The 15,250-nt window shown below is 40.4% G+C and overlaps 2 protein-coding genes across 4 annotated transcripts; both read left to right on the forward strand.

The window, feature by feature from the left end:
• The first annotated feature begins 7,154 nt into the window (after positions 1-7,154).
• On the forward strand, positions 7,155-8,096 carry LOC147311826 (olfactory receptor 11A1-like). Its single transcript, XM_086266787.1, has one exon. The coding sequence runs from the start codon at positions 7,155-7,157 to the stop codon at positions 8,094-8,096; it is 942 nt and encodes a 313-aa protein (XP_086122913.1).
• A 4,764-nt stretch (positions 8,097-12,860) lies between these two features.
• LOC147311827 (olfactory receptor 4B13-like) lies at positions 12,861-13,884 on the forward strand. Of its 3 annotated transcripts, none has more exons than XM_086266647.1 (2): positions 12,861-13,441; positions 13,527-13,884. In XM_086266647.1, the coding sequence occupies exons 1-2, from the start codon at positions 12,870-12,872 to the stop codon at positions 13,882-13,884; spliced, it is 930 nt and encodes a 309-aa protein (XP_086122773.1). In that variant the 5' UTR covers positions 12,861-12,869. The 3 variants fall into 3 exon arrangements, with proteins under 3 accessions (XP_086122773.1, XP_086122772.1, XP_086122771.1); XM_086266646.1 differs by having other exon boundaries at positions 12,861-13,434; positions 13,517-13,884; XM_086266645.1 differs by having other exon boundaries at positions 12,870-13,455; positions 13,547-13,884.
• Positions 13,885-15,250: the final 1,366 nt, after the last annotated feature.

Below are 15,250 nucleotides of genomic sequence, written 5' to 3' on the forward strand. Positions count from 1 at the left end.
CCTCACCTCCTCCATCACCGTGTGGTACGCTGGAGCCACTATCAGGGACAAACAGAGACTGCAGCGTGTTGTGCGCTCTGCTGAGAAGGTGATTGGCTGCAGACTCCCATCTTTGCAGGACCTGTACACCTCCAGGACATTGCGGCGTGCAGCTCGGATCTCAGCTGACCCTTCTCACCCTGGACACAGTCTGTTTGACCTGCTCCCCTCAGGCAGGAGGCTCCGGTCCATTCGCACCAGAACCTCTCGCCATAAGAACAGTTTCTTCCCCTCTGCTGCTGGACACATGAACAATAACCATATGACTGTTCCCGCTACTAACACATGACCCTACGCTGTGTTCACTGCATCATTCCATGATTGGCACTGATCACCACCTGCACTCATGTATATATCTTTCAACGTAGCACTCTTAATTCTTATTCTCATGTATATATCTCATGTATAGCTCATGCACATATCTTTCTACGTAGCACTTTTAATTCTTATCCCTACTTTTATTTTTTTCATGTCTATTTAAGTGCTATTTATGACACTATGTTTGCACTGAAGCACCGCAGCAATTTCCTAATGTTGTAAACCTGCTCAACATTTGGCAATAAACCCCTTTCTGATTCTGATTCTGATTCTGATTCTGGTGGTGGTCAGAGGGCCTGGTGGCGCCAGTGTCCGGCAGCCTCGTCTCTGTCAGTGCGCCCCAGGGCAGCTGTGGCTACAATGTAGCTTGCCATCGCCAGTGTGGGAATGTGTGTGTGAATGGGTGAATGACTGAATGTAGTGTGAAGCGCTTTGGGGTCCATAGGGACTAGAAAAGCGCTGTACAAATGCAGCCCATTTACCATTACTCAGTGAGGCTCCTGACAATGGCAGCAGTAATGCTCTGACTGTAGCTTACCAAAGTTGTACAAAAAACATTTTTTATAGATTTTTGAGCACTGTGTACCACATAAAATCGGTTTGAGGTCAGTAAGCACCCCCAGATACAAACCATAAAGTGCACTGGATTATAAGGCGCACTGTCAATTTTTGAGAAAATTAAAGGATTTTAAGTGCGCCTTATTGTGCAGAAAATGCAAGGCGGGCTCCGGTAACCCTATTCCGGGCAGGGTGAACTGTTCCCTTGGTCTTGTACTTATAGGGCTCTTCTAAATTGCTCTTTGTCTGGTCCCTCACCCAGGACCAGTATGCCATGGGAGAGCCTACCAGGGGGCAAAAGCCCCTGGACAACATAGCCCTGTGATTCTTGGGACACACAAACCCCTCCACCACGATAAGGTTGTTGGGTCTGCGCTTTGCAGGCCCAGCTGGTTTAGAGACTCTGTCTTGCTTTCCCGTGAACAAAGCAAGACAGAGCTCGATCCATTTTAACTTGCAAGGGGAGCTTATCAGACCAGGGTCTTGGAGCTGCAAGCTCCTCACCTGATCCCAGACAGCTCCAAAAACCTCGGCCCCCTCTCGCAGCTCTTTTATTAACTCAGTGGTCACACATAACCCACTGTAAAACCCCCCCTATGGTGCATCATAAAACAAAGGCATTCAGTGTATGTTTGTGTGTGTGTGTGTGTGTGTGTGTGTGTGTGTGTGTGTGTGTGTGTGTGTGTGTGTGTGTGTGTGTGTGTGTATGTGCACGTGAATGAGTGTGTGCACGTGAGTGAGTGAGTGAGTGAGTGTGTGTGAATGTGGGTGTTTCTGTTGGACTTCCTGCTCACAAAAGGGTCATCTCCCCTTACGATGTATATGGCTCAATTCCTGTAACGGTCTACCATACAGAAACGCAGGTGAGGGGATAAAGAGTAAGAACTAAAACATCCCCACTAAATAACAAAGCAGAACACACATAGGCAGTGTTGGGGAGTAACGGAATACATGTACCGCCGTTATGTATTTAAAATACAAAATATGAGTAACTGTATTCCGTTACAGTTACCGTTTAAAAAGGTGGTATTCCGAATACAGTTACTTTGTTGAAATAAATGGATTACACTGCGGTACTTTCCTGTTTCATTTCGTCGCGGGTCAGGACTGTTTGGGTTTTGTTTGACAGCTATGTTCTGTTGTTCCAGGCGGCAGCGTTACGGTTGCCATGGTTACAGGGTGACGCTCTCTTTCTCTCTGCGACTGTGTGTTTCCTGGGTGAGAGAGTGCCTTTTCGTTGTTGTTGTTGTTGTTGTTGTGCTAAGCTAACAGGCAGAATGCTACAAGCATAGCTCTAAAGAATGTAGCATCATGGGCAGTGTAGTCCGTGTTGCAGGGAGAATGGACTGCCATACACGTTATGGGTCTGTGAGCGCGAGGAGGGAGAAAAAGGGGAGTGGAAAGGTACGAGTTGTCATCGAGCAAAAACGGGAGCTGGAAGCATGTAAATATAATAATAACCACTTCAGCCAAGAAGAGTGTCTGACGAGCCCAGTTGTAAGTAAGCTATTAAGACTCGACTGTACACCGTGTTCGTGTTTTCCTCCGAAAACAATAAGTTCCGTTGGAGCAGCCTTTCAACGCCTCTCTCTGTCTCTCGCAAGAAAAGTTGACCCACACAACAAAGTAAAGCTATTTTTCGGCTACAAGCCGACAGGGACCCCGCTGTATTAGTCAGAGGTCCCTTTACTACAGTTCGGAGTCGTGGACCTTCAGTAATAGTAATAAATCACACAGCAATAGTACATTCACGTTGTTGTAAAAAGCATGATAATATATTAAGTAATCCAAAGTATTCAGAATACGTTACTGTCATTGAGTAACGTAACGGAATACGTTACAGAATACATTTTGGGGCATGTATTCTGTATTCTGTAATGGAATACATTTTAAAAGTAACCTTCCCAACACTGCACATAGGATGTTCCTACAGTTACACTATAGCCCCCCCCTCACCATTCAACAGGCTGGGGAGGGGAACAGAAACAGAACAATGTCTTTTATCCTAAAGCTTGAACTAAGACTTACAAATTTAAGTAAAGCAATGACAGCATTTAACTATTTCAACCAAACAAGGTAACATTTCGCGGAGGAAGCATAGCCAAGTGACAGAGCCTTACACTTGGGTGGTCTCAGAATCTCATCTCTGCTTTTTCAGATGATGTGGTTTTGTTGGCTTCATCAGGTTATTGGCTCCAGCTCACAATGGAATGGTTGACATGGGCTGCCCACATTCAGGTCCAGACCAAAAAGGCTAGGCAGCGCCTGTATCACCTACGACAACTGAGGAAGTTCAGGGTCTCTCCAAAGATCCTCAGGATTTTCTATACAGGCGCTGTGGAGAGCATCCTCACACAGAACATGACATCGTGGTTTGGGAACAGCTGTGTGAAGGACCAAAAAGCTCTCCAGAGAGTGATCCGTACAGCAGAACGCTGCTGCAGGATTGCTCTCCCCCCGCTTCAGGACACCTACACCAGGAGATGCAAGGACAGAGAGACTCAAGAGGAGCTTCTATCCCCAAGCCATCCGTGCCCTAAACACACACACCCGCCCTCTCACATCATCTATAACTGACTGAGACAGGATTCTTCCAGACACTAAACCAAGGCACAATGTACATTTCAATTCCTTTAATTTTAAATATGTTTATATTGTCTATCCTGTAAAATAGTCAGATGTCTATTCATATTAATGTACAGAATTCACCTGCTTGCTGCTACTGCTGCACATTCACCCAATGTATATACTATATGTGTGTATATATATATATATATATATATATATATATATATATATATATATATAAAATGTTTTTCCTCTACACCCCCCCCCCCAATTTTTTTGCACATGTCGAGGAGCGTGTCAGGCTACATTTCACTGTGTGTTATACTTGTATAACTATGCATGTGACAAATAAAGAACCTTGAACCTTGTACCTTGACAGCTGAGTGTGAAGCGGTAGGAGTGAGAATCAGCACCTCCAAATCGGAGGCAATGGTCCTTAGCCAGAAAACAGTGGAGTGCCCACTCTGGGTCAGGGATAAGTTCCTGCCCCAAGTGGAGGAGTTTAAGTATCTCGGGGTCTTGTTCGCGAATGATGGGAGAAGAGAGTGGTAGATCAACAGATGCATTGGTGCTGCAGCAGCAGTGATGCGGATGTTGCACCACTCCATCGTGGTGAAGAGAGAGCTGAATGTAAAAGCGAAGTTGTCAGTTTATCGATCGATATACGTTCCTACCCTCATCCTATGGTCATGAGCTATGGGTAGTGACTGAAACTGATACAAGCAGTGGAAATGGGTTTCCTCCCTTAGAGATAGGGTGAGAAGTTCAGCCATCCGGGAGGGGCTGATAGTAGAGTGGCTGCTCCTCTACAGTTCAGGAGGTTAGTTGCGAGAACACCGGCTGAAACAATGCATTTCAGGGTGGCAACCCAAGGTCGACGGCACAACAGTCACGGCTGGGGCAGCAGTCGTGTGGTGTTGTCAAGAAGGACCCAAAATGCTGGCACTTGCTGTGATACATGGGAGCTTTCTTGTGGACAGTGAAAATAAGAAAAGCCAGGACAGAACTAAACATTAACCTAAAATGGGGAAACTAATAGCAAACAAAACCTGAAACCATAACTCATGGAATAACGCACAGGGAAAAACATAAGGAGGTGACACCAGGGATGACGAGCAGAGAATGGAGAGCTGGAATAAAGGGCAGAGAGATGCTGGAATTATCAAGAAACAGATGACGCGACAAGGAACACAGGCAGACACACACTATAAATACACAGAGGGACACTGGGAAATCACACACAGGTGGGAGACACAGCTGGACCTGATTAACCTGACGAGACAGGGGAACACTAACACCAGGCCAATCCCCTTCACCAGCTGTGAAGGGGATTGGCTCTGCTCAGGCAGCGACAGCAGGGTGCAGTCCTCAGTAGTGATGGTAAATTTGATTCTTTTTACTGAATCGAGTTTTAATGAGTCACTCACCAAAGTGCAAAAAATTTACATTTTCACTCAAACTTAATTTGTTTCTCTTTTCATGTAAATCCTACTGCTAAGATGAATGATTCTAAAAGAAAACAACTATTTTATAGAGCAAAAAAGAGCAAAAACATTTCTAAAATTAAGCAATTAAGCAAGGGGGTTAGTGAGTGAGTGAGTGAGTGAGTGATTCGTTAGCTCTATGATTCAGCAGAGGAAGGAGGGGGTGAGCGAGTCCTGAGTGATTCGCTTTCGCTTACGATTCAACACAAGAAGGGAGGGGGTGAGTAGCTCGAATGTGCTGTTAGCATGTTAGCAGAGCGATGCTACTGTGAACCGAGGAGCTATTTTCTTGATGTGAGCTTCTACTCAGGGTTTTTTCTTCCAGTTCAGAGCAGAAATTTTTTTGTTCAGATACTGGATGTTGTGTTTTTCTTCACAATTTTAATTAGAAGCTAGATATATTGCTGCTAACAGCAACAGGGATGAGTCAGTGAGTCAGTTGGGCTTGTGAATGATTCATGAGTCAGTAAAGTGATTTGTTCATGATTTGCGCATCACTAGTCCTCAGTTGGCTCAATGAACTCACCGGAGCTTCCAGCAGAGGATGGGGGTGGCTCGCCCGAGATCTCAGTGGAGACAGAAGGCTAAGATGGTTTGATAGAGCTTCAAGTGGAGGCCGCCGTAGACAGCTGAGATGGCTTGCCTGAACTCTCAGCAGAGACAGGAAGCTGAGACGACGCAAGTACGCTGTCTCAGCTTCCTGTCTGCATGCAGACACATTTATACAACCACATTTGCACATGACTATAAAAAGGCGGAAGAGGAAGTAGTTCCTTCCAATGTAGACAGTCCTAATGATATAGTTTCTTTCCACTGTGTTCCTGTTAATGATAAACTACAAATCTACCCTAAATTACTAAAATATCGATATTTTAATATGAGAATCGATTCTAGAACATAAATGACTGGCATCAGAGGAATCAATATTTCAGTATCGATCCACACATTACTAGTACTTACAGTATACTTGTTTCATTGTCTCTTGCAAAAAACCCGACTTGTTGCCTGAAAAATGCCCGCAAGTACACGGTACTGCACCTTAACAAGACCCACGCCCCAGAAAGTACAGTGTACTTACGGTGTTCTTGTTTCGCTGTTTCTTGCAAAAACCTACCTTTGGTGTCCTCAAATTGCACTTGTACAGGGTACTTCCGCCATAGTGGCAGATCATGTTATAAAGTGTTACCTTTCATTAGTTTGCATAAATTCATTACGTATATTAAACTATAAACACTTAAAATCATATAGACATCACAGACTCAATGGTTTTTACACAATTAAATAAAAAAAATGAGTGAAACTAAGCACATTTCCTGCACATTATTATTTTTGTTTGTTTGTTTTGTAAATGCAAACATTAAGTTTAATATCTCCTTTTGAAAACTGAAAAGTTTTGTTGCATCTAGTTTACTTGTAGTTACCTATAATACTCTCAGTCCAAAGTCGCTGTTTTACACTGTGTAAACAGTATTCAAAAGTATTCTGAGGTTATTGTTGAAAATTTCAGGCAGTAAGTATGTTTTTTTCTGCTTCTTTTCAGGTTTAAACATTATAAAGAGGCCTGGTTGTTAGGGTAAAATACATTTTCATTTACAAAATATGTTTCACTGGATTCATTTCTTTTACAATCTAAAAAGAAAAGCAAGACTCAATATAACCCAGCTGTATTATGTTTTCTTGAGGGAAGGGAAGAATGCGTTAATTATCAAATGTATAATAGACTTAATCACTGTGTTGTCTTTTACACTGAAAATTAAGGTCTTGTTGCATATAGAGAGCTTGAATAGATTGTAACAACAAGCTTGAAACTCATGAATCACCCCCTAAAATTCCTCGGGATGCTGCTAAAGCTCTTCTTGCAAGCTCTTCTTCTTAAACTAAATGCATTAATTTATCTCACTGCTCATCGTTTGCTCAAACCTGTTTGTAGTCATTTCCCAGATCTCAATAGTTACATAAAATACAAAGAAATTAATTTTTAACTCAACTCAAGGAGTGAAAGCATCGCTTACATCATACTAACTACATAAATGTGGCTGACAAGAAGTGTATATAAACCTCTGGTGACATACTTTGTCAGGGAGACAGTACACAGACAGACTTAATTACACCCTGGCTTTAACTTGTAAAAATGTCATTTGCTCTCAGTTTGAAATGACACCTAGTAAGGTAAACTAATATTTTATTATGGATAATGTTTCAGTAATTACTGTTTTTACTCTCTCAGGTTTAAGTGATATTGCAAACTACAGGGTCATTCTCTTTGTTCTCACTTTACTGTGTTACTGTGTGATTTGGCTGGTAAATTTGACGATAATTGTCACAGTCATTGTGGATAAAAGCCTTCATGAACCCATGTACATCTTCCTCTGCAATCTGTGCTTCAATGGACTCTATGGGACTGCTGCATTTTATCCCAAGTTTCTCTACGATCTTCTGTCCACCACTCATGTCATCTCTTATGCAGGATGCCTTTTACAGGGTTTTGTATTGCACTCTTCAGTTGCTGCTGACTTCTCTCTCCTAGCTCTCATGGCCTATGACAGATACATGGCTATATGTCGACCTCTTGTGTACCACTCTCTGATGACTAAACAAAGAGTTTGTATTTTTGTATTTTTTGCTTGGCTTATTCCCTTTTACCTTCTTTTAATGAGCACGATAACAACAGCAACATCAAGGTTATGTGGCTCACACATACAAAGGATCTACTGTATAAACTGGTTAATTTCTAATCTGGCTTGCTCTGCCTCTGTAGCTAAAGTTATTATTCCTGCTTTTAATTACACCTTTTATTTTGGTCATGCCGTTTTTATCTTCTGGTCTTATGTACATCTGATCAAAACATGTCAGTCATCCAAAGAAAACTGGAACAAATTCATGCAGACATGTGTACCACATTTATTCTCTTTAACGGTTGTTGTTCTGTCTTTTCTTTTAGATATGTTATACATGCGATTTGGCTCAAAGGAAATAGCACAAAGTTTTGAGAATTTCATGGCAATGGAAATTCTCCTCATCCCACCAATTATTAATCCCCTCATGTATGGATTTAAATTAACAAAAATAAGAAAAAGAGTTTTGAATTTTATATGTGGTAAAAGTTTAGCTTTGAGATTAAAGTCATGAGTGTTTCTGCAGAGAGGGGCAAAAAATCTGTTTACATATGTACAGTATAGTGTTAATCAATATACATATTACCAGACTGTCTTCATTAATTGAAATATAAGTAGAATTTTCTTTTGGTTTGTACATGTCTAAATTAAAAACACACACACACACACACACACACACACACACACACACATTGAAATTAAACACATTTCCTGTACATTATTCATTTCTGTCTTGCATTTTAAAAGGGGTTTAATTTCGTTACATCTTTTTCTGACGACTATCTTCTTTTTCTGGTTGACTAACATGTTTTTTCTCACCTAGTTTAGTTACACTTAACTATAATACCCTTGGGTCTAAAATTTTATTCTCAGGTAATTATCAAAATGCTACTAAAGCTCTGCCAGAGGTGGGAGTTGAAAAACTCTCTGACCTAGGCCTCTGCACACCTTTACTCTGAAATCAGTCTTTTGGGTTTTCTTTACATCCCAAATTAAGTGGCTGTCATCACACCAGGCTACAAACCACTGTATATCAAAAAAGCAAATGCTTATGTTCTCTTCCTTGTGAAGCAAATTGTGAAAAGGAGTAACCTGACCTGTGCCTGGGACGATCTTAAAGGAGCGCTGGTACTTAAGCAATTAAAATTAGTAATACTGTTCCAGCTGATAGCAATGAGTTCTGTTTGTACAAATGATACCATTTATTTGAAACGTCGCCACTCAATTTCATTTGCTTTTGAATAAAAATAAACAAATAAATGAAAAACAAAAGGCTGGATAGTCCCAAATGCAGAGCAAAAATCAACAAAAGCAGCCAAGCATAAGTTGTGGGTCTTCAATGCAATTTAAAAATAAAAATGTCATGCTATTTACAACAGCAGCTGTACCCTACCCCTGCAAACTGTAATAGTAAGTAAGTAAGTAAGTAAGTAAAATTTTATTTATATAGCACATTTCTAGATAGAGATCACAAAGTGCTTTACAAGATATAACAGATTAAAAAGACAAAATACAAACAAAGTTAGCAAAAGGCAGTTTTAAAAAGATGTGTTTTTAGCTGTTTTTTAAAAGTAATCAATGAATCAGCGGATCGTAAGTCCTGAGGAAGGGAATTCCACAGTCTGGCGGCCACAGTAGCAAAAGCTCTATCACCCCTAGTTTTCAGTCTCGTATACTGAATGACAAGTAGGCCCTGACTACTCGACCTCAGAGACCTACTAGGGGCATAGGGCTGTAAAAGTTCAATGATATATGGTGGTGCTTGTTGTTGAAGAGCCTTGAAAGTTAAAACCAAAATCTTAAACTGGACTCTAAATTCAACAGGAAGCCAATGTAACTGCATGAGCAACGGTGTTATATGTGAAAATTTAGAAGCTTTCGTCAAAAGTCTTGCTGCAGCATTCTGAACGATCTGCAGACGCTCCAAAGAACCTTTATTTAAACAAGTAAACAGGGAATTGCAATAGTCCAGTCGTGAAGAGATAAAAGCATGAATAACAATCTCCAGTTCGGTATAGGATATAATAGAGCTCAATTTAGAAATATTTCTTAAATGATAAAAGCAAGACCGAACAAGAGATTTAACATGACTATCTAACGTAAGAGCAGGATCAAGGATAATCCCTAAGTTCCTGACAGATGGTTTTACAAACGTTGAAAGAGGACCAAGAGCATTTATTATACTGGGTATATGTCTATCTGGGGCACATAAGAGGACTTCGGTTTTACTGTCATTTAGTTGGAGGAAGTTTTCAGCCATCCAGCCTTTAATGGTTTCCAAGCACACATTTAAAAGCCGCAGCTTAGAAGCCTCTTCCGGTTTAAAAGATATATAGAGTTGGATATCGTCTGCATAACAATGGTAACAAATATCCTCAAAAGGGCTCAAAATGTGCTGAAGAGGGAGTAAATAAACTAAAAACAGTAATGGCCCTAGCACAGAGCCTTGTGGCACACCAAAAGACAGGGACGCAGAAGATGATCTATACTTAGAAACTGCCACAGAAGAATATCGTTCAGAGAGATACGAGGAGAACCATTTCAATGCAGTCCCAGAGACACCGACCCAGTGTTTCAGCCTGTTAAGTAAAATATAGTGGTCAACAGTATCAAAGGCCGACGTAAGATCCAACATTAAGAGAACAGAACATTTACCTGCATTGCTTTGTAACAAAATGTCATTAGAAACTCTAAGAAGGGCTGTTTCAGTGGAATGAACTTTACGAAAGCCAGATTGAAATTTGTCGAAAATACTATATTTATCTAAAACTGCTGTAAGCTGCTTAGCCACGATCTTCTCTAGAATCTTAGCAATTAACGGAATTTTTGAGATCGGTCTATAATTGCTAGTGAGAGATGGGTCCAGCATAGGCTTTTTTAACAAGGGATGTATAACAGCAGTTTTGAAATAGGCAGGGACTATGCCCGAGGCCAAGGAGGTATTAATTATAGTAAGAATACAGGGACCAGTAGAGTAAAAGACATTTTTAAATAATGATGCAGGTAAAAAATCAAGAGAGCAAGAGGATAATTTTGTTGCACTAACTATTTTTCCCAGCTCTGGTAGTGAAACAAGTGAAAAACCTTCTAAAACAACAGGCCGAGCTGGCGTGGGAGCAGACAGCGCAGACGCTGAAAAAGACAGGTTTTTCCTTATGTTGCTAATTTTTTCTAAAAAGAAAGCAAGAAAAGTTTCACAATCTTCAACAGAAGAAATAATAGCAGCAGGTGGAGCAGGAGTAATAATATTAGTAATAGTATCAAATAAAACTTTAGGATTACCTCTGCTCCTTGCAACCAACTGAGAAAAGTAAGCAGCCCTCGCAACTCTAATAGCATTGTTAAAGGAGGCTAAAAGATCCTTTAAATAGAGGAGATGAACATTTAAGTGAGTTTTCCTCCATAACCGCTCAGTTTTACGACAATTACGTTTTATAAGACGAATGTTGTCATTTAACCAGGGTACAGACTTGGAAACAGGCACAGGTCTCATTTTAATCGGACAGATTTCATCTAAGATCGAAAGACAATGATAATTGAATAGATCTATAGAAAAATCAACATCGTTTTGTGGGGATAATGTTAAATTAAAAACATCAGAGAACTTCTGTGCTGTGGAGGAGTCTAAAGTGCGGGAAATAACTGTCCGATGAACAGGAGACATAGGCTCATAAAAAGACATATTAAAAAAGACACAATAATGGTCAGAAATAAAAATGTCCTTAGAACAGATATAATCAATATTCAGACCCAAAGAAAAAACAAGGTCCAGTGTATGGCCTTTGTTATGTGTGGGGCCAGATACATGTTGGATAAAATGAAAAGAGTCCATGATACTGGTAAAACTCCTAGCAAAGAGGTCGGACTCATCATCAATATGCATATTAAAATCTCCCAAAAGAAGCAATTTAGACAACCTCATAGTAGAGGACAGAAAATCACTAAACTCGGCTAAAAACGAGTTGTTTGGGCCAGGAGGGCGATAGACCAACGCACAGTAAAAAGGATCCTTCTTTCCAATTTTGATGAGCTGCAGTTCAAAAGACAGAAAGTGTCCAACTTTCACTGAACGGCAGTTAAAACGGCTCCGATATGCCACCGCGAGGCCTCCTCCACGACCAGATCCTCGAGGCTGGCTAATGACAGAGAAGCCATTTGGGCACATTTCAATAGTAGACGAATAATCCGACCCCCGTTGCCAGGTCTCAGTCAAGAACAGGAAGTCCAGATTTTTAGAAACAATAAAATCGTTAAGCACAAACGATTTATTCGTCAAAGATCGGGCATTAAAGAGCGCCATAGACAGCGGGGTGAAAACATTGTTGTTGGAAGAAGCTAGAGTTTCTCGAATTAAAGGGCGTAAATTCTCGGGACCAGACCCTTCACGTTCATATATTCCACTCACCGAGGGGATGAAGAGCCAGTCGGCAGGAGAGTCTGGATGAACCCTTCTGAGATAATACGGCCTTGGAGAGCCGGGCCCCCTATATCCAAGTAGGGCCTTGGGAGACAGATTCCTCTCCATATAGCTGTCATGTGCGTAGGCAACGGAAAACGCCCGACATCGCTTTCCAATTCGTCCCCGCCGCCAGAGGAGCCTAAGCTTCACCTGGATGCCCGATCTCTTTCCTCTTCTTCTCCGTAGTCTACGGGGAACGCTGAAAGCGCTGGCCGAAGATCCAGTCACAGGCAAAGGGTGGAAGGTACCAAAGGAGTGCGGAGAAAAGTGTGGAGAATGGAAAGTCCCACAAAAGGAAGGAGAAAAAACATCTTTGGCCGTCATTGACGAACGGATGGATAACAGCGTCAGACGATCGTAGACCAAGGCAGCCAGTACATCATTAAAACAGTTAAAAAAACAGCAGAGTAGAAAGAAAAAACACGACAATAGAGCGAGACCAACTACACCCGGCAGCGGCGAAGCCAAACACAGGCGCCATCATGCCGGAAGCATAGATCTTGCCTTCTGTTTACATTTATTTTCCTTTAAGACACCCAAAACACATTTATTATTATTTATTTCTGTAAATTCAAAAGGTACTTTTACTATAGTCACTTACCAGAGTATTGCTTTGTTGATTTTCAGGGGATTTTTTTTAAATAGATCAACAGAGGTTGAATTCCCAGGTGTGTTTTGTTGTTGAACAAAAGGCAATAATTAAGAGGAGGTGTAGAGGCACAGCAGATAATGATAGAGATGTAGATGCAGTAGCTCTATTTTCTGTACACTCACATATAATCACACACACATATTTTTAAAATGATAAGGCATTTGAGTTCTCTGATCATGGATAATGTGTCTAATGTAAAAAGTTTTGTTCTATTAGGATTTAATGACACGATGAATTTCAGAGTACCCCTCTTCATAATAACTTTACTGCATTATTGTGTGATTCTGTTTTTCAATATCTCTCTTGTGCTGCTCATTGTCTTGGATGAAAGTCTCCATGAACCTATGTACATTTTTCTTAGTAGCTTTTGCATTAATGCACTTTATGGGTCCACAGGTTTCTACCCAAAATTCCTTTCAGACTTACTGTCATCTTTTCATCACATCTCATATGAAGGATGCATGCTACAAGCTTTTATCATGTACTCATTTTCCTCCTGTGATTTGTCCATTTTAGCTGTCATGGCCTTTGACAGGTATCTGGCTATATGTCGACCTCTGCACTACCACTCTTTCATGACTATGAGGAGGCTCTCTCAGCTGGTGTGTTTCTCCTGGCTGACACCTTTCTGCATTTTCTCCATCAATATCCCAATAACATCAAGAATCAAGTTATGTGGTATAAACATTCAGAGAGTCTTATGTCCAGACTGGTTAATTGTTAAACTTGCTTGTCCTGAAGTCAAAAGCAATTTCCTAATGTTGTAAACCTGCTCAACATTTGGCAATAAAACCCTTTCTGATTCTGATTCTGATTCTGATTCTGAAAACCTTTTTAAAAAAAAATACTGGTCCATATGCAACACTTATTGTTTATATATTTCATGGCTTTTTCATAATTTGGATTTACACGCATCTTATTAAAACATGCATGAGGTCCAGTGAAGACAGGGTAAAGTTTATGCAGACATGTGTGCCCCATCTGACCTCTTTGATCATATTTCTCTTTGTAATGGTTTTTCAGTCGATATATGGGCGATTTGACTCCACAGATTCATCTCGAATCTTCCAAAATTTGATTGCTATTGAGCTTCTCACTAGTCTTCCAGTTATGAATCCTCTCATATATGGATTCAAACTCACCAAAATACGAAACAGAATCCTGACTTCAGTTTATCTTAACAGAAAATAACAACACACCCATCCAATATACATTCTGCAAAAAAGAGCAAGAAGGATAATAAATAAAGCTACTTCAAGAGAACCATTAAAATCCACTTTTTATCAAATTAAATATTCTCAAATTTAAAGATTTGGTTGACCTCAGAACTGCGGAAACAATGTACAAAGAAGCGAATAAATCTTTGCCCCACAACATTCAGAACCTGTTCCAAATAAGACCAAATACTCATGACCTGAGAGAAATCCTTATGTTCAGCAAGCCAGTAGTAAGGACAAATGTAAAATATCAGAGCATTGCAGTCAGAGTTAGTGTGTGGAACACCTGTACAGATGAAATCAAGACAAGTACATCAATACAAAAATTCACACGATTATTCAAAAATAATAAATTGCATGAATATAGGAAATCTTCCTCTCAGTGACTGAGTTGTCTAATTGTGTCCTCATTTTTTATAGATCAAGGCCTTATTACCCCAAGCTTAAGTGTTCATTAAGGTGTTTGTCAATAATAATAATAATGGATTGCATTTATATAGCGCTTTCACATAGATATAAAATAAGCTCAGAGAGTAAGCGGGTGTTAAGGACAGGGTGATTAGTTTATGTAAAAATGAAGTTTGTTGTTATTCTGGTTTACATGCTGAAAATGGTTTTATTTGTGTATGTTCAATGTGTTAGACTTGTACATAGTGTAGAATGTTTAGCTTATTTTAGAGTTTAGAAATGTGTTATCATAGAATGTAGAACTATTGTAGAGACATTGATACTGCCCTTAAAGGGGAGGAGCTTCTTCCCCCAGGCTATTCGGGGCCTGAACCAGGTGTAGGACTGGACTCTCCCAAACACGTCACTATAAGACTGGACTCTCACACACGTCACCACACGCACCACCACACATTTCCTATAATCCTATAATTCCTATAATTTATCATCCTTATCTTTATAATCTCTTCTGCTATTTGCACATTCTTTACTGTAAATTCCTAAGTTAATTTGTAAATTTTTGTAGTAAACTGTAAATTGTAAATATTGTAAAACTTTTCTTCTGTCATTTAATGGTCGGGCATTGTACAGCTACAAGCATTTCACCCCCATGTCATACTGTGTATGGTTGTGTGTGTGTGACAAATAAAATTTGAATTTGAATTTGAATTTAAAGTAATAAAGGCCTCACTGTGTTGTGAACTTAGGAGTAGATTGTAGGAGGCCTCTCCCCCACTGAGTGGAAATTCCCCAGAGGATGTTTTAGGGTGGGGGTCTCAACATTTATAACTGGGTAACTGTGGTCTGGAAGGGAGAGGGGTTTTATGACCTCTAGGGAGTTACCTACACCCACAGTGTTTTAACTGTCACGCACACACATCCACACGCACACT

This window comes from Aulonocara sp. 'chitande type north' Nkhata Bay, linkage group LG16 (genome assembly GCF_057382095.1).
Source record: "Aulonocara sp. 'chitande type north' Nkhata Bay isolate Kocher_YH1m ecotype deep benthic linkage group LG16, A_spYH_male_GT1.1, whole genome shotgun sequence".
NCBI classification, from domain to species: Eukaryota; Metazoa; Chordata; class Actinopteri; order Cichliformes; family Cichlidae; genus Aulonocara; species Aulonocara sp. 'chitande type north' Nkhata Bay.

What these genes read in the sequence shown, in the direction of transcription:
- LOC147311826 (XM_086266787.1), top strand. Translation starts at nt 7,155, where the DNA reads ATGGATAATGTTTCAGTAATTACTGTTTTTACTCTCTCAGGTTTAAGT.
- LOC147311827 (XM_086266646.1), top strand. Translation starts at nt 12,870, where the DNA reads ATGGATAATGTGTCTAATGTAAAAAGTTTTGTTCTATTAGGATTTAAT. An exon ending in TAAACTTGCTTGTCCTGAAG is followed by an intron (nt 13,435 to 13,516) that starts TCAAAAGCAATT and finishes TGATTCTGATTC; the next exon opens with TGAAAACCTTTTTAAAAAAA.